The 23,052-nt window shown below is 35.3% G+C and overlaps 1 protein-coding gene across 1 annotated transcript in view; it reads right to left on the reverse strand.

Moving 5' to 3' along the window:
• ADAM23 (ADAM metallopeptidase domain 23) overlaps positions 1-23,052 on the reverse strand; it is a 64,502-nt gene that overhangs the window by 18,118 nt on the left and 23,332 nt on the right. Inside the window, exons 6-18 of the mRNA XM_070956796.1 lie at positions 21,770-21,833; positions 18,784-18,856; positions 17,676-17,743; positions 14,838-14,903; positions 13,257-13,328; positions 10,694-10,860; positions 9,839-9,923; positions 8,694-8,784; positions 8,101-8,152; positions 6,589-6,688; positions 3,735-3,806; positions 1,832-1,918; positions 1,438-1,518 (exon numbers count right to left, since the gene is read on the reverse strand). Coding sequence (XP_070812897.1) covers positions 1,438-1,518; positions 1,832-1,918; positions 3,735-3,806; positions 6,589-6,688; positions 8,101-8,152; positions 8,694-8,784; positions 9,839-9,923; positions 10,694-10,860; positions 13,257-13,328; positions 14,838-14,903; positions 17,676-17,743; positions 18,784-18,856; positions 21,770-21,833 — 1,078 coding nt within the window. The remainder of the gene's footprint in view (positions 1-1,437; positions 1,519-1,831; positions 1,919-3,734; positions 3,807-6,588; positions 6,689-8,100; positions 8,153-8,693; positions 8,785-9,838; positions 9,924-10,693; positions 10,861-13,256; positions 13,329-14,837; positions 14,904-17,675; positions 17,744-18,783; positions 18,857-21,769; positions 21,834-23,052) is intronic.

A 23,052-nucleotide genomic window follows, 5' to 3' on the forward strand; every position in this document is an offset into this window, starting at 1 on the left:
TTGTTTTTCTTTCAGTTTTAGCTCATATATAGCTATAGCAATTGCACTTAGATTTACCTATACCACTCCATAGTGCTTTACAGCCCTCTCTAAGCAGTTTACAGAGTCATCATATTGCCCCCAACAATCTGGGTCCTCATTTTACCGATCTTGGAAGGATGGAAGGCTGAGTCAACCTTGAGCCGGTCAGGATTGAACTCCTGCTATGGGCAGAGTTAGCCTGCAGTTCTGCATTCTAACCACTGCGCTCTTATCAACATATCTTTCAGACAGCCTGGCTTTGGTAACTGCTTCCTGATTAGGCTACTATGTTTACACAGGTCTGCCTTTAGAGCCACCCCAGGAAATTCTGTTGTTCTAATAATAGTTCGATCAAATTATTTCAGTGTTGAATAGATTAATAGCCAATTTAGGACTTCTGCATAACTTATCTAGAGCTTACTTAAGATAACTTTGGAGGTCCTTTCTGTAAGCCATTAGCAAATATAATTGTATAGGTAGTTACTAGCAAGGATCGTACTTACAGATATCACTCTAGGGAAGACTCTAATTAAAAAGGCACCTGCTGGTACTCTTTGATCACTTTTTCAGTGAAACCTGGCCCTATTAAATAATTATACATCTTATTTGAGATCTGAAGATTTTGTCTTATGTTTTATTTTGTTAGAAATAGTCTTTAATTAAGCCACATTTTACTACTGATACATTTTAATCATATTTTATTCCCGTCCAGACAGCACATCTGAATGATGATTGGTCATGTAAACATGATGAGTATGTACATAATAGCTCCTGTATTTAGATGATTACTTAATTTGATTAAATTTCTGGAAGAGATGTCCATTTTAAAAATGCTTAATTCTGTTAAATGTGAGTTAAACTACAAATGTAATATCAAAATAGGAACATTACATTGCCTGATACAGCACATGCCTATTCTCCATAGAATAATTGTGTTTATTCGAAGAGAAATGTATATATGTTAAATGGAAGAATACTGTACTCTAATTGTTTTAAAGCCTTTCTTAAAGAGAGAGCTCAATATATATACACACTGAAATCAACAAATGAATGAAAGCTCTTTGCTGAGATCCCAAATTGCTTTTCCACAAATGGAAGGATTCTTTCTACTCAAAACAGGTCTACATTGTACTATACCAATTTTTGCTTATTCCTGCTTCCTCCTGCAACCCTTACTGCCATAGCTTTCTGGAACAAATTTTGGAGGAGTGGGCAGAAAAAAGAAGAGGCAAAAACACCCCCTTCTTCCATGTAATGGTCTTATGTTCCTTCCATAGAAAGTAAATTTTTTCTACCTTTCTCAAAATCAAATTTTGGTCCTAGGTGAAATACGTTTAGTATTGTTACACAAGTGAGAAGGAAGGAGATCACCTGACTGATAATATGTAACATATTCAAAATACATTATGTCATTACCTGGCCGGAATCACCAGTACAGATTTCTGTAATATCACATTCATTCACTGCATAGCGACACTCAAAGCCTCGTGGAAAAAACTGAAAGTCAAAAGATCTTCAGTTAAAAAACAGCCAAGGAACAACCAAGCATCTAAGACTTTTTAATAAAAATCTTAGCCTGTTATTGGGTGAAAAAATCATATGTAAGTATCATTTTCATTCTCTGGGAGGAAAGCAACCGGGGGTGGGGGGAGGGAGGAGGAATGATATGATTTTCAATGGACAGAGTTAAGTTGTGATACCTCTCTGCCCTTTGTTCCTAATAGTAGATCTGTGTTTTTTATTTTTATCTTATGTAATTACATTTTCTAATTCAGTGCCACTTAGTAAAGATGCAATTAAAATAACTTACAAGGCAGGTTTCATTACAACATGGACCATCACTGCAATGAGCTCCATTAGAAAGGGAACATTTTTTACAGCACTCTGCATGGCAGTCCTAAAAAAATATACAGTATATTAATTATTATTTATTTATTTGGCATACGGCATACCATACATGGACTATAACATATATTAACATTTCACCTAGATTAGTAAAACACAATAAAATATGTGTCTAATGTTCAAATGCCAATGTCTAGGCTATCTAACCATTTAAGCGCAACATGGTTTAAATTTTAAAAAAAAAACCAGATACTGGTATATGTCCTCAGCTTACAGCCAGTCATGATGTGATCTACAGTTTGATGTGGGGTGTGAAGCTAGTTCGCCTCCTTGTGGTGCACCCTTGATAACACCACAACGTGAATTAAACAAATTAGCAACTGCTGGCAGCCAGACCACTCAGTAGACCATCCTGGCCGTCAAAATATATGGCAACGAGAACGAAAACAAAAAATGGACCTTTTCAGTCCCAAATGACAAGAGATTGGGAATATTATTTGAATTTGCCAAATCAATATTGATCAGCCGATCCAAGAGCCAATATGTTTCCAAACTTTTTTTGGACAGTAACATATTAATTATAAATAATAATGATAAAAGCTGAACACAAAAATTCAGTGATTCACTTCTGCTGACTGAACTTTATGTGCAAAATGGAGAAGGGGTGAGTCCTTTCCCTAGGATCTTACAGTGCACTTTTAGAGTATATTGTCAAGTGGTAGAAGATCCTCCAATTTCAAGTCTGAAATTGCACCAGTGGCTACAGTGGAAAAACAGTATAGAAAGCACTGTCCATGGATAGATGTCTACATTTGCATACATGATTCCTTGCTTATAGGTACACATTTGCAAAATCAGTGACATGTTTCCGTATTAAAATGTATTGATTTATTAGAATTGTACCTTGACACAATCTAACATATTTCTCAGAGGTTGAAATTGATAATATCCCTGTACTGAATATAGGTAGTCCTTGACTTCCAACAGTTTGTTTAGTGACCATTCGAAGTTACAATGGCACAAAAAAAATTATTTATAACCGTTTTTCACACTTATCACCACTGCAGCATCCCCATAGTAACATGATCAAAATTCAGATGCTTGGGAACTGACTCATATTTATGATGGTTGCAGTGTCCTGGGGTCATGTGACCACCTTTTGTGACTTTCTGACAAGCAAAGTCAATGGGGAAGCCAAGTTCTATTAACAATCATGTTACTAATCTAACAACTGCAACGATTCACTTAACAACTGTGGCAAAAAAGGTCATAAAGTGGGACAAAACTCAGTTAACAAATGTCTCACTTAGCAACAGACATTTTGGGCTCAATTGTGGTTGTAAATTGAGGACTACTTGTAATATCATATCAACAGCCACCTAGTATAAGTTATGTTATGTACCAAATATATTATAGAATGTTGAATCAAAATAATATAATAAATAACATTTAAAATACTAATTGTTTTTCTGAAGGGGATTTCAGAATCCCCTCAGCCCAGACTGCAAGATTATTATTTTAATATTGGAACATGCCACTAAGTTAAAATATTTATGTATATAAGCTAAGTAAGGATCAGAAACATAGCTCTGATTAATTAGGAAAGAAATGCAAAGTAAGAAAGTATGAAAATTAGAATTAACATTCTGCTCAGCCTTATACCAAGCAAAAGAGAACTCTCCAAACAAGAGTTCTGATGATTTCCACTCCTGCTCAGATGATCTCAAAGGGAGTGGGTGCAGGAATAGAAGAAGTCAAAAACCTCTTCCATCATTTCCTTCTTTATTATTTTACGCCGCATGAAAATGAACAGCACCTTATCAGTAATTATATACTTTTAAGCTTTCATTTTAAGATGAAAATAGTACCATTTGGATACCACAGTCACAGTCTTCACCTGGTTCCACATATCCATTTCCACATTCAGTGGCATCAAACAACTGAAAAAAACCACACATTTAAGAAAAAATGTTATGATCTAACTACCATTAAAAGATTCAGGTATATACAGTTTCCCTGAAAATAAGACATCTCCTGATAATAAGCCCAATCGGGCTTTTGAGCGCATGCACTAAATACCCCCCAAAAAATAAACCCTCCCCAAAAATATTTAAACGCATGTGCAGCCGGTCCCTGCCATTTCTTCTGGTAAGGGTTAGGGAGACAGAGCTGGAAATCAGGTAAGAGGGCAAGAGGATCCCCTTCTTGCTCAACGTGCCCCAAAATATAAGACCTCCCTGAAAATAAGGCCAAACGCTTTTTTCGGGGTTCAAAAAAATATAAGACAGGGTCTGGGGAAACACGGTATTTAAGTGCTGAATACTTATGCATTACTGTTCTGAAGCTGATTATTAAAAATGAATATCAGATTTCTGCTAGAGGTTTTTCTCAGGAATAATTTAATTTAATTTAGAGCAAAACTTCAGAGGAACTGGAACTTACTCCTCTCGCTATATTTATCTGGCTCTACCATTTTCTGTTCTTTGGATGGATTGGACATCCAACTAGATGTTGAGTAAAAATAGTAATATCTATCTTAAAAGGAGTTAGGAATGTGGTCCAGTTACTTCTGTCATTCTTTTCCTTACTGTATCTAATTTATTGAATAAATAGCACTGATATCCAATCTGAATAGCCATTTTTTTCCTCTTTCCTGCAATTTACCAAAGCCAGGAGTACTTTCATGTGATAAAAATAGGAATGCTGAAGTAGGAATGCCTCTAAAAGTTTAAAGCACCTGCTGAAAGAGGAAGTTTTTAGTTTAAGTGGTTTCTCAAAGATGAGAGTATTGAAGGTTAAGTATGTTCAGTGAATGCTCTTGAACCCAAAGCAAAGATATCTTGTGCTTTGGGAATAAAGCTTAACTCCTGAAAACCCTCTTACTTCCTAGATATAATTGCAGGGTTGGTTCAGTTTTATATCTGTTACAAAGTGAAATTTCTCTGATAAGTGAGAATATGTAACACATAAGGCTACCAGGGCAATATTCTTCCTCTACACCTCTGATGGCGAACCTATGGCACGCATGCCAGAGGTGGCACGCAGCGCCCTCTCTGATGGCACACAAGCCGTCACCCCAGTTCAGCTCCACTGTGCATGTGCGCGCACCCTCCCGCCAGCCAGCTGGTCTGCCATGCATGCAGGGGGGCAGGACACATGAGGGGAGCCGTGTGCACATGTCCAGGGGGTGAGCATGGGTGGTGGGGCGCATGCACGGGGCCGTGGGGCATTGCATTTTAGAAGTTCGGGCACACGCTTTGGGCACTTGGTCCGGAAAAGGTTAGTCATCACTGCTCTATACCTTGTATTATTTGCACTTACAAAAGACTGTGAATTTGACTGAATTGAGAGACAGCTCATCCCTAAATGATACTAATCTTAATACACAGATTAGAACAAAGGTGAATAACAGCAGATTTTGTGAGGCTGAGATTTTAATCATCCCTCTCATGATTGTTCTTTTTAGCTAGAAATGTTAAGTCTGAATTCTATCACACTAACATTAATTCAAAATCTATACCAGTAGGCCAGTTTGCAATTCTGAGAGCTTTATAGTTCCCACAGGGAAATATTTGCCCACTCACAAAAGGAGCATTATGACAGTCAAACAAAAAAGAGAATATGGGCATGGAGTTTGGACAGTACAAGAGATAGCAATTATTCCTCATCCTTTAGGTTAAAGGATTAAAGGATGATATTTATACTGTATGTTACTCTTACATCCTTACAATGCATAACATTTAGCTAAAAAAAACCTAGAGCTTTTGAACAAGCTATAGTGTCCATATTATACATAAACATTGTGCAAACAAAAATCACAAACCATGTAATGATCTTGACCAGGGTTAACACATTTGTCAATCATAGATACATATTAGCTTTCATTGTATTCTATCATCACAGATGAAGTTGATCACACAGAGTCAAATTCCCACTCAATTGTGGGTCTCACCACAGTTTTGTTGTGAGGTTAAAATCCTGCGGTGAGGAAGAAACCACTTGAAGGTCCTAAACTAAGTTGAAATACAAACGAAATTTATTATTTATTTTTTTTCTGTTATTATGCTAAACCTAGGTGTAAGTTAGAGCAGGAATGGTACAGTAGTCTTTGACTTATAACCATTTATTTAATGACTGTTTGGAGTTATGATGGCACTGAAGAAAGTGACTTATGATTGCTTCCTTGCACTTACAACCATCGCAGCATCTTTATAGTCATGTGATCAAAATTGGGTGCTTGACAATAAACATATACTCATGATAGTTGCAACATTTCAGGGTGACATAATTGCCATTAGCGACTTTCCCAGGGAGCTTTTGATATGCAGTCAATAGGGGCAACCAGATTCACTTAATGATGACATGATTTTTTTTATTTTTTTTTATTTTGATTTATATGCCGCCCTTCTCCGGAGACTCAGGGCGGCTTACAATGCGCTAAGCAATGATTTGCTTAACAACAGTACAGTTTGCTTAACAACTGTAGCAAAAATCAGATGTGACTCATTTAATGTGACCAGAAGTTAGTAACAGAAGTTCTGATCCCAATTGTGGCCATATGTTGACTACCTATAGTACCTATAGTATAGTATAGTATACCTATAGTATACAATAAGATATGACATTTCTCCCTTTTCTTTCCTCCATTTCCTTCCCAATCCACTCAAAATGTACCATCACCCAGTTTGCTACCTTCCTTATAAAAGATTATAAGGGGTGCACCTTTGTAGGCCTGTTGAAAAGACAAAAACCTCCTCCTCGGAGTAAAAAATCTCTGTATTCAGCAATGCTGCACTTTGAGAATTTTCTGGGGTGATAGACACTGTAACAAAACAACAGCAAAATATTAGAGAAATGGTTCATAGCACAGCCATAAAGAAATATCTATGTTTTTTTGGAAAGCAAATAGATCAGTAGAGCAGTATACTTTTGCAGCAGATATTAATAGTTCAATTCAAAATTTTAAAGTAGCCTTTTCATATTTTACATAGGTTTTGGATAGTATTCCATTTCAGACAAACAGGGACACTATGTTTAGTCAAACCGGATTAAGCTTCTCACTCCCTATCTGAAAAGATGCTTTTTTGACCAAACATAAATATTTGTAATCTTTATTTAGAGTTTTGTTTTGACACTTTGAAAAACAATTAAATTGTCTATATCTTTCTGTGCAAGCTGGCAAACTACAACTGAAATATTCTGTATTTTGGACTGACTTTGAAGATATTTTGGAAATACTGTTTTCTATAGAATTCAGCCATCATGAAATTTATAGAAACAACTGAGCAATGATGTTTTATCAATTAAATGTCATTTTATTTTGTTCTCAGTTTATTTCAAGGATAAGTTTAAAATGCTTCTTGTAATGATCAATGTCCTATCTGGAAAGACCAAATCTGTACCTCCATAAATAATAAAATTTTAATAGTGATCCCTACCTATGACTTTTCTCCTCCAAGTTTTTAAATTGGCCTTAGCTATTTTAAACAAAGCTCTTTCACTGAGCTCTTTAAAAAAGTCACAGAAAATTTGGTGTCTGTGATTTGAAAAGTAATCTTACACCCCCCCCCCATTTTTATTGTAATTGCTTTTATCTATTACTGAAGCTCCATTATTGAGGAATTGAGGAATTTATTGAAGCTTACTTTCAAGTTCTAATTATCATTTCTTTTTCAATTGTGTTTATACAAATCAGAATAGAGAAATACACAAGTGAACATTTAGAAATTTTCATCAAACAAATCAATATTCAATTGAACTTGAATACAACTTGACACTGTAGTGTGGTTGATATCACAGAGAGACAAATGGTAGCATAAGGCGTTATTCACTACAATAACCAAGTAAGGAAAAACAAGTTATGTAATCTGACACTGTTTCTGATTTAAACTTGTTTTATTTACTTTTAAAATTATACACATTTCTTATGACCTTCTCTAATTTCTTGTCATGAAAAGATAAGAAAAATAAGAAAAACAGGCAAGACTTTAAAGTCAAAAATTATCTGACTTTTTAAAAAAAACAATTATTTGTAAAATAAATTCACATGCATAGGGTTTTTTTTGTATAGGTTTTTAAAAAATTGATTGAAATAATTTTCCCCCTCTATGGTAACAGAAAACAATAAGATGAATAAGTGTTTCTTCTTATGAATTACATTATTTTTTTAATTTGGCCTGAGCAAAATGTAAACAATAATTGAACTGTGTAAAAGAATTAATTATCACCACAAACCCTGTTTCCTCCATGATGCATCCACCCCAGGATTCTGTACAATCACACCCTTCTTAAACGATATAAACGAAAGAGAGAGAGGGAGGGAGGGAGGGAGGAGGTGGAAAAGAATAAAATTAGTTGCCAATATGTACAACAAAATACACAGTAGAGAACAAATACAGTAAGTACAGTATTTTCACTCTTCACATCTTTGCATTTTGAATAATATATCTTATAAGCATAAAGGAATTCCATATTCACATCTGAAAGACTGCAATGAGTAAACTAATCTCTTCCCAACAAAGAAAAAGTTAAGACACTATAGATATGTGTGTGTGTGTGTGTGTGTGTGTGTGTGTGTGTGTGTGTGTATACATAGACATGCATGATTGATTAAGTGATTATGTACCATCAAATTATTTTTGACTTCTAGTGACTAAATAGGTAAATTGTTTCCATGAGCATGCATGACCAAAAATGTTACATGGGCAGAGAAATCTAATTGCTTGAATTGACTTAAAAGATTCTTAGACAACAAAATAGTTAGCTCTATTTAGAGAATATAAAACTATACAAACATTTAGTTTGATACCAGGAGACTTAGCACATACTTGGTTTTCTGGATGCCGGCTCCCACTGTATTCCTAGATTCTGAGCCAAGCTTTGGGACAATTCTTGTGCTATTGCCCAGGAAAGCCCATACTATTAGGAAAAAATATCAACCTCAATTAAATTAGGGTGAAAAAAAAAAGATAAATGCAGATTATTATAAATTTAACATAAAGCTTCCATCACAAAATGTTGTAGACATTTTTATCTTGTTTTCTTTTACTTTATTTTTAATGTTTCTGTTTGCAATTCTGGTCAGTGACCATAAATAAACATTATATTCTTTTGTATATAACTTAAGCTAGATACTAACATTTCTGTGGAAATATCTTACTAATTTAATCGAGTTTATTTCTAAGTACATGCAACACTGATTCTGTTAGTATACAACAAATGCACGTTTTTCTAGAATTTAAACCATCATAAATGAACTTTGTCCTGAGAAGTGAGAAGAAATAGAATTAACTTGGAGAATAACCTCCCAGAATTGGCCTTCCCATACTGCTATTAGAAATAGGCTTACTCTGTGAAATAAGGATTTCACAGTATTTGAAGGATAGAAATAAGGATTTCAAGTATTTGAAGGATAGAAAGAGCAGATGAGGCATCAAATATAAACAAAAAAGTATAAATATAATAACCGAAAAGAAAGAAAACAAAAAAACAGGCCAACAAAGGACAATATAGTGGGGAAAAAAAGTATTTTATATTTATTTGTCCTAAAGATGCTTTTTTCAAAAGGCAACTGGACTTTGTTTTTTCCATGAAGATGTTTCGCTTCTCATCCAAGAACATCCTAGGAGAGAAAGTCCATTTGCCTTTTTAAAAAAGCACCTTTAGGACAGTCATGACCTGGATGACTGAGAATCTCCAAAGACATTATATTTATTTATTTACTGATGATCCATGACCTATTGGGTCATCTCAGAGATATGTTCTTATCTAAACCAATGAACAGAATGACCACAGGCAGGTAAAATGCATTGGAAGTGATTTCTGAATTCCTGCCAGCTTCCACTGTGCTTCAATGTCTTTGCAACTTTGAATAGTTGCTGAATGAGTGGTCAATAATCAAGTACTTCTTATATACTCATGAGACTTTATGAATTGGATAAATAAATACATTTCTTCAAAACAGAACTATTACCTCATTTACTCCAACCCCTCTAGCCACCGAACAAATTCCTCCAAAATAGCTTAGGCTACTTCTTTTATAATGAAATGTCACATTCCTTGAGAAAAAGACAGATAAAAAAATAATATTAATATCATTATCTTCAAATGAAATAGAATATAAATTATGAGAACATGGGCTTCTTTTATTCAGTTTCTTTAATGCCACTGAAGCAGAATATTCTCAGATATATTGGATACTCATAGTAATTCTATGTCAAGTGACCTTGTGTTGTTTTTTATCTTGCCTTTACAATATTTATAAATAACTCAAGGTGATGAACATACCCAATATTCTTCCTTCCTCCCATTTTCCCCATAACAACAATCCTATGAGGTGAGTTGGGCTGAGAGAATAATTGGCCCCAAATCACCCAGCTAGTTTTTGTGCCCAAGGTGAGACTAGAACTCATAGTCTACTAGTTTCTAGGCCAGCACCTTAATGACTACACCAAACTGGCTAGGGTTAATTAATTTATTTCCAATTTTAGAAGATGTTATAGGAAGAAATAAATGAGTAAAAATGTAAAAGTGAGAGAATATAAGATATTTTCTGGGTAAGGAAAATATCTTACCCAGAAAAAGGTTTCCTAACTGAGATAACATCTTTCTGAATAAGATATATCCCTGTACTATATAGAAATAATTCTTGGACTCTGTGAAAAGCAGTTTTAATTTTGGCTCTAAAAGGATTTTGGCTAATCCTCGTAATTCATTGGGTGAGTCAAGAGGTGCTATATTTAATAACACCTGAGGATGAAATGACTACAGATCCTTAAGTCTCTTAAGAAGAACAGTGGACCAGACCATCTCGCCTCTTTTTACATACGAGAGGAGATGTACAGCATCAGCATGTTGCTTGATGAAGTTCTGTCGATATCGGGAAAAATCATGAAGCATCTGCCGTGGGTCTGAGTGGACATGAATACGATCTCTGTCTGACCAGGTTTCAACAGCAACTAGAACAACTCTGGTGTTTAGTTGCTCCTTGTAAATCTGTGGGGAGAGACAGGACAAGCACAGGAGTGGAACACTGGGTCAAACATGCACAGTTAGCCAATCAATCAGTGGAAAGACAAACAGGGTAAAGTAGGAGAGAAACATTGGAATATAATTAGATAATATACTTCCCTAATAATCAATACTCCATTAAATTTACAGTAATGTCAATACTACAAAAGACTGCATAATTATCAGTATATGAGTATGTAATATTTACTATATAGTTTGTGGCAGGAAATCATAAAAACAGTTGAGAATGGACAGACCTCATGATTGTGAGATTTTGTTTTTGTTTTAATTATAAGAACATACACTTCAAATTTAATAATTCTGAATCTGGGTGCCTGAAGTGAGCAGAACAACAACAATTCGTTATTACAGCAAACATCTTTAACTGAAAGCTCAGAACTCTTGTTTTTTTCTGCTTGAATTCATGAATACCTCTTCAATAAAATCACTCATTCTTCAAACTGTATCTCTAGCAATCATAATCTTCATTAGGTAGGTAGGTAAGTATATCCTGTGATCCAGTTGTGTATTTTGCACAACAAGGTAACATCACAGATACATTTTCTGTTTAAACAAATAACCCTTGGTTTCGTTTTTTTTCAAAGAATTGTCCCTATCTTCATTCTGTCAGGCTCATTTCATAACAGGACTAGAATGGGCACCATGGACGTTCACAAAATAATTCTATTTTTTTTATCTAGATAGTCTTTATCTGCACAAAAAACTGAAGTGTTTGTTACACTGGAAGAAAAATATCTAGCATTGTGAGACGGCTTATTCAATACACTGCATTTATCAAGCTCTAAAGAAAGCTTGTGTGGAAGTGGCATCTATAGCTGCCTGCACTGTAAGGCGGTTTTTCAAAGAGTTCATTGATAGGGTCTATTCTTGGCATTCTGTCTTTTCCTTTTTAAAGATTTATTTATTCATTTTCAGCACTGGCAGCTTTCAAGTGCAAGGTGCTACACAGGATAGCATTACAGGGGGCGAATCGCTGCCCTCCCCCCACGGAGTGGGCTCGTAACTTGGGCGTCCTCCTGGATTCACGGCTGTCTTTAGAAGAGCACTTGACGGCCGTGACCAGGAGGATTTTTCATCAGGTTCGCCTGATTCGCCAGTTGCGTCCCTTTCTGGATCGGGACTCCCTACACACAGTCACTCATACCCTCGTCACCTCCCGCCTGGACTATTGTAATGCTCTCTACATGGGGCTCCCCTTGAGGAGCACCCGGAGGCTCCAACTGGCGCAGAGTGTGGCCGCGTGGGTGGTTATAGGAGCAACATGGCGCTCCCGTGTGACACCTCTCCTGCGCGAGCTGCACTGGCTCCCGGTGGTCTTCCAGGTGCGCTTCAAGGTTTTGGTTACCACCTTTAGAGAGCTTCATGGCTTAGGACCTGGTTATTTATGGGACCACCTACTACCACAAACAGCCTCCCACCGGCCGGTACGCTCTCATAGAGAGGGGCTCCTCCGGGTGCCGTCAGTCAAGCAGTGTCGACTGGCGGCCCCCAGGGGAAGGGCCTTCTCTGTGGGGGCACCCACTATCTGGAACGAGCTCCCCCCAGAGATACGGAGGATCCCGGATCTGCGCACTTTCCGCCGTGCTCTTAAAACCCTCCTATTCCAGCAAGCCGGCCTGGCCTAATTTTTTCTCCCCTTTCTTTTAAATTTTTAAACTGAAGTTTTAATTTGTTTTAAATTATTGGGATTTTAATTGTCTTGGGTTAAATTATTTAATTTGGTTTTAAATTGTTTCTAACTTTTGTATTTCTGTATTTTATTCTGTGCCTGTTCACCGCCCTGAGTCCTTCGGGAGTAGGGCGGTATACAAATTTAATAAAACAAAACAAACAAAACAAACAGGAAACTGTGATTCTATAACCTCCCAAAGGAAAGAATACCTTCTGTAAAACTCAAAGAAAATAATTTTAAAATAATAAAAGAAATCATGGATTTCTTTTCTCTGCATTCTCAGAGGACAGTGAATGTTTCTTTCTAGGATCAAGGGTTCGTTTCTTTTTAGTACATATGTGTGGACATCTCATTGAAGCTGTGATTACATCATATGCGTCAAGACATCACACAAATGATACAAATTGTGCAATTTATATCCACTGCATGGTGACATCATGACTTAGGCAATGCCATTTGCCCCCCTTGCTACACTACAGTAAGAATTCTTTTCAAAGATTTTTTTGTAGTTCTACAAACTTTGGGTAATATAGAAATTGGGATTTAGACCCACAAGTTTGCAATTGATGTAAATCAGTTTTTGTTATTATAAAAAGAATTATGGGACAAATGGTTGCCTTTTCAGTTTATCATTCCCTATTGAATTGAATACAGTATTATTAATTTTATTGACTATGGCAATACTTACAGCATCCACGAGATTTACCACCGATTTCGCAAAGTTATTCGTATTACTATGGGATGACCGATGTTTTTTGAACTAGAAGAAAAATGTTAAGTCATAATCCAATCGAAACATTGATTATACTTCATTGCTTCCTAGCAAAGCCAAAAAAAGAAACAACCCCAGTAATATTTCTCTTTGAACATTTTTGCATTGTATTGATAAAGGTCAATTGCATAAACAATAGCATAAAACATGAATTTACAATAACATCCCCTTATAATTAAAATTATTGATTGCAAGCCTTCTGTGGCACATTAACTCAATGCATCTTTTATTTCAAGTACAAAATGTTCTGTGAAGAAGACTGTACTTAGTTGTCTTAAATTTGCAAGAAAACTAAATATCTGCTATCTTGCAGAAAGTTTACTATTAAAGTTTTATTCACAAAAATAAATAAACTCTTCTTATAAATGAAGCCTGTTAACATTAATTACTTATTATCAGCTTATTTATATATATAGTGCCTTTGGGTCAGTCCTGACTCCTTGACTATCTAAACTAGGAGTGTCAAACTCATGACGACATGTTGTCGTCACGTGACATATCACAACTTTTTCTCCTTTGCTAAAATGGGGGTAGTGTGGTCAGCGTGTCATGCATCCGGCAGCCCAGAAGTTTGACACCCCTGATCTAAACAATCCATGCAAAATCACTGGGACACAACAAATGAAAAAAATAGTTCCCCATCTGGAAATATATTTTATTAATCTTTGGACAAAAGGGTTAAAAAAAATCCAGAACAGATCTCTCCAAACATTGTACTCTCAGATTATAAATAAACATGATGAATTTCCAACATCATGTACAAATATCATTAAATTTCTGACCTCATAGAAAGACACTGGAGCAATCCTGACAGAATTTTTTTATCAGTACTATTATTACCATATTGCAGATGGAAATCTGAGGCTGAAAATGAGGTTTCTTGCCTACAATAATTGGCAAACAAAATAATCAGGCACTTTCTGATTTATATCTCAGTGTCAACTTAGATTACCTCAACTCAGTACTGCTTTAATACCAGCAGTTTTAGACATTTGAGAAGTAGCTATTAAGACAGGGAATCTCTGCTATATGCATTGGTTTCACATGAGATATCACCCTGATTAACGGTAGGGCTGGCCTTTGCATGAAGAGTATAATCATTTTGAACTCCTGAAACCCTCATAGATATGGAGACAAGTCATGTAGGATAGGATAGAGCAGGCAGAGAATATGACTGTGGTCCTTCTAGCCCCCTCACATAATTTTAATTGCATGACAGATGTAATGTTGAACCAAGCCTTGATAAAGACAAATAAATGGACCAAAATGAATCAACTTTGTGGTCTTTCCTAGACCACAAAGCTTCTGGAAATAGCATTGGATATGGAGGCATCAAATAATACAAGCCTGGCTGTTATGATACCCATAATGTAGTCTTATTTCAATAATTTCCTGTTGCACATTCCTTAATTCTTTATTCAACCATTAAGTGTGTATGCATTTTTCACAATGAACTTTTATGAAAAAGAATAGAAATAACTAATAGAATCAACTTACCATTTTATAGTCATTAACAATCATGAGCTCCAAGTATTTCATTTCTTCAAAGATGCCACGCACTGCCTGTAAATTATAAAAAGAATAGATTTAAAAAAGAATAGGTTGCTATACTGTTTGTCGTGATAACTCGCACTGTGTTCTTAAGTCTGTTTTACCAAAGCCTAAGAACAAATTATATTGTATTAATTTAACTGGGGGATATCTAACTCAATCTTTTTTCAGTCTTTTTCAAAATGAAAAGAGGGGGGAAATTCTTTGGGGATACAAAAGTCAATTTTTCTAGTCACAGATATAGTTGGGTTTTTTTTGTTTTTTACAACTTCTCGTTTTAATTATAAAAATTATATTTTTAAATGGTTTTGCCACTGCTTCAGATGATAGGTTAAAATCAGTCCTGCCATGTTGTCGGGTGGGAATTTCATTAAGGCCAATGAGCATGACAAAGATACTTTCAAAAAGCGAATTGCTATCAGATACCCCAGCAAGGGTTTTCAACTTTAGAAAAAAGTATAACCTCTCCCCGCAACCCATATGAAAGCTACTTCCTCTACGGGGGCAGGTAATGAATAGCTATGAAGGATGAAGAATTCTCTGGATACTGACTAAATAGACTCAGTGGTCTGACTCAGCGAAACTTCATATGTTTTGTCATTACTGCACATGTATGTTCAAGAAGGGTCAACTTATATAATGTACAACTTACACAATGAGCAAAGACTGGGACAAGCACAGCTATCCCATATTGTTGTATCATACAGAATCTGATATAGTTTTGCATCTTTAGTGTTGTGTGAATCTTTTTCTGATAATAGTTAATCAATTCACTTTTAAGTGAAGTTTTACATTGTCACAGGGTGTGATATGAAAGCATATGATGCAGTTAATTTCCTGAAACAAAACATAATTGAATCTAATCAGAAACAACCTGGGAATTCAGTGTATATGACTCTGAATTCTAGTCAAATAAAGATGAGATATATGATTAATAAATATTAATAAATAAATACGTAAATAACATATTTTCAGGTTTGATATGATGGTTTTCCATTTCTTTTTCTTTCTTTCTTTCTTTCTTTCTTTCTTTCTTTCTTTCTTTCTTTCTTTCTTTATTTATTTATTTATTTATTTATTTATTTATTTATTTATTTATTTTCAATTTATATACCGCCCTTCTCCCTGAGGACTCAGGGCGGTGCACAGCCAGAATTAAAAACATGAAATACAAATATTAAAAACAATTAAAATCTATATAAATTTGGCCCAAAATTTAAAAAAACCACAAACCAATTAAACATTTAAAAATTTAAAAAATTTCTTCCTAAGCCAGCCCGGCTTGCTGGAAAAAGTGGGTTTTAAGGGCACGGCGGAAGGCACTGAGGTCTTGGATTCTCCTTATCTCTGGGGGCAGCTGATTCCAGAGGGTAGGTGCCCCCACAGAGAAGGCTCTCCCCCTGGGGGTCACCAGCCTACATTGTTTGGCTGATGGCACCCTGAGGAGGCCCTCTCTGTGGGAGCGCACGGGTCGCTGGGAGGTCGTCGGTAGCAGCAGGCGGTCTCGAAGATAGTTTGTATGTTTATAACTGTCCAATATCACAGTGTTTGAGTTTGTGTTAAATTCTGATTTGTTCCACTCTGAGCCATTCAGAGTCCATATTGCACAAAAGTTAACAAAATATATGCAATTTATTGGCTGTAGCCTTCCCAGGAGGGTTGGGAATATGATCAAGTTGTAAACTAATTAACTTTCTTCTTTCTTTCTTTCTTTCTTTCTTTCTTTCTTTCTTTCTTTCTTTCTTTCTTTCTTTCTTTCTTTCTTTTTCTTTCTTTCTTTCTTTTTCTTTCTTTCTTTCTTTCTTCCTTTTTCTTTTCTTTTCTTTTCTTTTTTCTTTCTTTGCCATTGTACTTTGTGATACTGGGTCTCTTTTTCAAAATCACATATAGATTTTGGAATCTCTGACCAGAAGTACAGGTATCTCTATATTTGCAAATAAACTGAATATCACAAAATGCTACGTAGGCACTCTTACTGATGGAAAGAAAGCCAAATTCTCTTGAACTTCTCACCAGTTGCAGAAATGGACTGTGCATAACAATTTATTTGCATTCATAAGAATTCAAACCATTCATTCTTTGAATGACAGTGTTTTCAGATTTGATTTTCAGTTAATAGATCATTGTTTCTAAATATTATTTTTCTTCAAAAAGGTTTATTTTTTGTTGATATTTAAATCCATGTCACACAAACAGCAGCATTTTATTACTTAGCTCAACTATTTCAATCACAAATTGGGGATCAAGATCCCCAATCTTGAAAAATAATTAATTGTAGATGACTACATATAAAATTTATATTTCTATTAATAAAATTAATACTATTTAATCTTTAAAAACAGTTTTCATAAACATGTAATTATCTCTTGTAGCAGTCGACATTCTCCAACATAATTCATGGTACGGTACTTCCCACCTTCCATCTTTCCTATAGATTTCCTTTGCCCCTATTAAAGTGTATATAATTAAATACTGCTATAAACAATAAGAGGATCTCTTTTTTACTCAGTTGAGTAACTGAGTAATTTTATCTACTTACCTACTACCTACCTACCTATGTACCTGCTGTTTGTTCAATGATTTATACTTATGTCAGTTTCACCAATTTGCTGTTTGAAATGAAAAAAAATGTGAGGTGAAATAAATGATCTCCTGCAGTACAAATCACTTCAGCATGAAAGCTGAGGTCTAATACAGTACTACATTTCACATGTTTTCCCATGTCTTTTAAAAGCAAAGAGATCTTTTGATTTGATGCAGTATTACTGACGTCGTAACACTCACAGCCCTTCTTCTTCTTCTTAGCCACTGCAACTCAGACAGGAAGGACCAATCAGATGTGGAATCGGTATCTAGAGATTGATAGCAAAGAATTTTCTATTTTATCACATAGCATCTGTACCTTTATCTAATGAAACATATTGGCCCTTTCCCCTTATATTGGTAAAACTTTCCTTTGTTTTAGATCTGCTAATTTTAGCCAACATGTTCAAGTTACTTTAAACCCAGTTTAGCATTCAGTCCTCAACTGTATTCACCGAAATGAAAGTTCGTCTCCAAATGACTGAGTTGATAATGATGAGATGATAAACTATTATTCAAACTGTTCACAGTGTCAATCCTATCTCTGATTACTTCTGATAGTATTTGTTCTGCATATAATCAGCCTTCTAGAAAAAAACAAATTTAAAACGCTTCTCATTTCAAACATCCTGCATATTCCAGTGAAAGCAGTCACCAGCAACATGTAATATGATGATTATGGGTTGATAAGTTAACTATTTCCTTTCTTGCAAAAAGAATTTCATTGTAAACATAGGGATTACTGTGAAAGTTGTATACAAATTACAGTTGCAATTTGGGAGCAATTGAGCAGCTGGCATTATCAAAGGAAAATATAAGGCCAGTTTTATATATACTGTACCCTAATAGATATGTTATTATTTGGAAAATGTGCTGTTTATAGTGTTTTTTCTTACAGAAAAAAATGGTGTCAGTCTTAATTATGAATTTTTAAGTCTCAGTTTGATATATGTGGAGTTTGCTCATTTTATTTCATTGTATAGAGGACAACTCACTATAAGTTGGCCACACAATTTCAATGATATGGTGGAGTAAAGAGCTTTCTAATAATTATATTAGTCTAACTATAAGCTTGTCACAAAGAACTGTGTATCTAGAAAAGTGGCTGTTAGCAACAGTAATTACACTGATTATCTAATTCCACATGGAAACTGAGTATTTTCTGTTATATCATGACATACTACTATATAAATTTCTGTTAACTATACTAATAATTCCTCTGGTAGAAGTGCCATTTAAATTATTTAAAGATTTATGGAGTCTATATAGTTATAGTAACAACTCTTATTAAAGTACAGTTACATCGTACCAAGATCTTCCAACTGACTGAAGGCATTTGATCCAAATGTTCTCCGAATGACATGTGGTCTACCTGCACTGCTCTGAAGAAGAAAAAGAAAACAAATAGAATATTGTATTGGTGACATAAATTCAAGCATGATATTGTCATCTAGATGGATAGACAGACAGGTAAATAGATGGATGGTAGACAGAGACAGACAGATAGATAACATATAATGGATAAGCTGAACTGTTTCGGGGATGTATTTTGAAACCTAAAATTCTTGGCTTATCCATAATGGGTGAGGGGTAAGTAAGTGTGTGTGTGTGTGTTCAATGTAATATCTTAAATATTAAATTAGAAGAGCCTTGGTGGTGCAGCGGACTAAGTGCTGTTCTGTAGCACTTAGCAGCCAGCTGCCTGCAATTACTGCAAGTTCAAATCTCACCAGGCTCAAGGTTGATTCAGCCTTCCATCCTTCCGAAGTAGGTAAAATGAGGACCCAGATTGTGGGGGAAATAAGCTGACTTTGTATAAAAAAGAACACCGCTTTGGGGGGGGGGGCAAAAGCCCTAATAAGCAGGTATATATAAAAGAATGAAGGCTATTGCTATAAGTGCATTGTAAGCTGCCCTGAGTCTTCGGAGAAGGGCGGCATATAAATTGAACTAATAATAAATAATAAATAAATAAATCTTTATGTATATAATACAGACTGCTAGAGAATTTAGCATGTATATGTAGAAACCTGAAATGGTATTTTTGAATGATACAATTTGAACTGTGGAATATTTCTCTTTGGATGTTCACCAAGTATGCAACTGGACTGAACTCCTCTCCTACTAGTTAGCTATTATTTGGGTGGACCCTAACCATATTTTCTACTGAGCTTTTGTCTGTTGTTTTTGGAGGGGTCCTCAATCTTCTAATGCTTCTCCTGGTGCTATTTTACAAATATATAAAGTGGAATCTAAGTCAATTCCAATTGGAACTTAAAATTATAATTCCATGCCTTAAACTTAGTTTTCCATATTTAATTCTCTAACAATCAATAAATGAGAATATTTGTAGCTCAGGGTTGAAATGAGGGATCCTAGCTTGGTTGTTTTCTTAAAAACATTTCATTACCTGAACTAGATAACATCATCAGTGCACTGATGATGTTACCTAGTTCAAATAATGAAAGACCCCTTATCTCTAACAATCTATTAGCACTCAGTAACAAACAAATAGCTATAATTGGCTGTTGAAGGAAAACCTCTGAGAACCTTTGGAACTGTATAAAGAAAGGTTGTACATCTTTCCTACAGTTGTTCTAGTCACATATATTTAGATATACAATGATAATGCCCTAACCCCTTATCAATGTACTTTGCCATCAAATGTATTAAACACTCTTTTAATAGGAAGTTTTTGCTGCAGTCTTCTTTATGTCTTTATTCTCCTGTCTCCTAGAAAGATAAGCATAGCATCCTGTAATAATCCATAGTCTACCAACATGGCATAACAACTGATGAGAGAGAAAAAAACCTGCTTCCCCCATGGGAAAAACCTCCATTAGTGAAAAAGCTTCTATATTCTATATAACTAAAGAAAATCATAATGAAAGCAGTGTTATTTTTAGCATCTGCTGTTATTTTTGGAACTAGAACACATCTCTAGAAAGAAGTCTAGGAGGAGGAGGTCAAGATTATTTACTGTGGTGGAAAAGCCCAACAGTTCTGCAATTTTTCTAAATTATCTCAAGCAAAAACTAGGAAATTAGTTTCCCAGATGGAGAAAAAGAAACACCTAGATGCGTCTCCAGAAAGAGTCCCATCAAAATTGCCAATGAACAGCCTCTTCACTTTAGAGTGAATGATTAATAATTAATATATTAATTATTTGGTGAACATCAAACCAAAACAGACAATTAATCGAACCAGCTCAATTTTATTTTTAATGTCTAAGCCTAAAAGAAGCCATTTTCATTTCATATTCCATTTCATTTCACTATTATTTTCTGAAAACAATGGAAACATTCCTGGAGGCTCTGAAGATTAAAAAAAAAACTGGTTTGGGGACTTTATGAAAGTCTACATGCTTATGTAACAATGGGCTGAATTTTCAAATCCTAGTCAGGATTCTATCCCAAGGCCAAGCATGAAGAGAGGTTACGTGGCCCATTAAAACCCAAAAAACCCCTCACAGAAATGCTATATTCAACTGAACCATAAAACATAAATATTTTATACACAAATAAACTAGTTAAATATATCAGCTTATGAAATCCATTCCCTTGTTATGGCTATATTTGTGAACTGTTTTTCTTCTTTCTGTCCCTGAAAGAGTGGGCATGCTTCAGGTCCCCCAACGTCATCTGGAGAAACCAAGGAGGCGTGCCTTCTCTCTCACTCTGCCTGCTCTTTGGAACAGTATAACACTCCTCCCAAGATGTAGATGGTCTGGCCTTGGCTTTTTGAAAATCTGGCTCTTCCCAAAGGTTGTGCATTGGATCAGCCTGCCTTGCAATGGTTTATGAATGTGAATATGGCTCTATTTTGGCCTCAGTTCTACTCTTTTTTTTTTTTGCTTTTATTCTTGTTTTTTCCTTTTTCTTTTTAAAATGTTAGCTACCCAGAGTTGGGTGGCCATAACAATTGATAAAATAAATATAATAAAATTTATGTAGCTTTGCTGGTTTGTCCTTAGATTTCATGTCTACAACCCAAATGGCACTTAGTTTACCTGAATATTATGTCATTATTATAGGACTATAGGAGTGGTGTGAGTGTGTTTAACATTCAGGTTAACCTCATTTAAATAACATATTCAGCTACAGTTATGTTTCTAAAAAAATTACAAAATATATCAAACACAGGGTAGAAAAAACTAATAAAATATTCATTCAAATTCAGTGTTATAGATGATATTACAGATTAAATAATAATGCCTTATTTAATTTATATTGGTTAGGATTTGCATCCTTTGCAACAAATCAAAGCAAGATCTAGATGGGTCAGCATTAACATACCGTGCTGTGAGTTAACTCCAAAGGTTCTATCAGGTAGACATAAGTATTGTCTTCAAACATGCCACTAGAATATGAGAAACACATTTTAAATACTTCAATATTAGGTAAACGGGAGTATATATTTGTAGGAACTCCCACACATTTCCAGGTTATATATTAATGTATTCCACACAAAATACAAACATTATGACAAATGGTTTATGCTGCTATTAGGAAGGATAAAGCATCTTTGAAAGTGTGCATGAGAGACTCATGAATAGTTCAAATAGTTCCAAAAAAACACAGGGAATGATGGGGGGGGGGTGTGAATTGAACCCAGGGTCCAACCCTTGTTTGCTCCAAAGCACCATTTTTTAATCAAATCCACATGTAGTCCTAGATTTATAATGAGAGAGGAATTCAATATGTCAATAGCCTATTTACAATTTTACTTGTTTGTGTGCTAACTTGAAATTATGACATGATCTATCTATAAATCTAAATTTGTAAGTAGAATCAACCTGCTTGCTGTGTTGCTGAACACATCATGGAGTCTCTTTGATCTATGAAATCCTTTATGTTCTACTTATTACAAAGGCAACAACTACTGATTGGTGATGAATGAATATTGCAGTTCTTGTCTTCAGAAAAAGAGCAACAGGATATGAAGTAAATTAATCTGGCCAAAAAAGTAGTCCAAAGGGAATTTGTTTTCCTATTTCCTACACATCAGTTCCTCCTGACACTTGCTGAGGGACTCAGGAACTAGGGGCAGGAGGACTGGGCCTTTGGTAGATAGATAGGGACAAATCCAGTGGTGGGTTGCTCCCGGTTCGCCCCGGTTTGGGAGAATCGGTAGCGGCAGCAGTGGGAGGCTCCGCCCACTCACCCAGTCATCATCAAAAATGCTCTGCACATGCACAGAAGTGACGCATTCTCGCAAAGTAAGCATGTGCACCTGCGCGCTACCAATAGCGAACCGGTAGCGCCGGGATTTGAAACCCACTACTGGACTAATCAACCATCCATCAATGAAGAAAGAAGAGATATCAATTGCTGCTGAAATAAGAATAAATAATACTAAAGGAAGAGCAGCTTGGCTTGGACTGAAATTATATCCATTACTTTCCATTCGGTTCTAGTTCTCACTCTTACTTTTAGCTCTAATCACCTTTTCTATGTCTTGTCTTTTTTTTTTTTTTAACAAAAATTTTGACAGCAGAGACTGCTTAGAAGTTTTTTATTTACTATGAGTTGCCTTGGGGGAAAAAACAAATATCTAAAATGTCCAATCAGAAAACATG

Source organism: Pituophis catenifer, unplaced genomic scaffold, assembly GCF_029215685.1.
Source record: "Pituophis catenifer annectens isolate HBS135680 unplaced genomic scaffold, rPitCat1.0.hap2 SCAF_1, whole genome shotgun sequence".
Lineage (NCBI taxonomy): Eukaryota > Metazoa > Chordata > Lepidosauria > Squamata > Colubridae > Pituophis > Pituophis catenifer.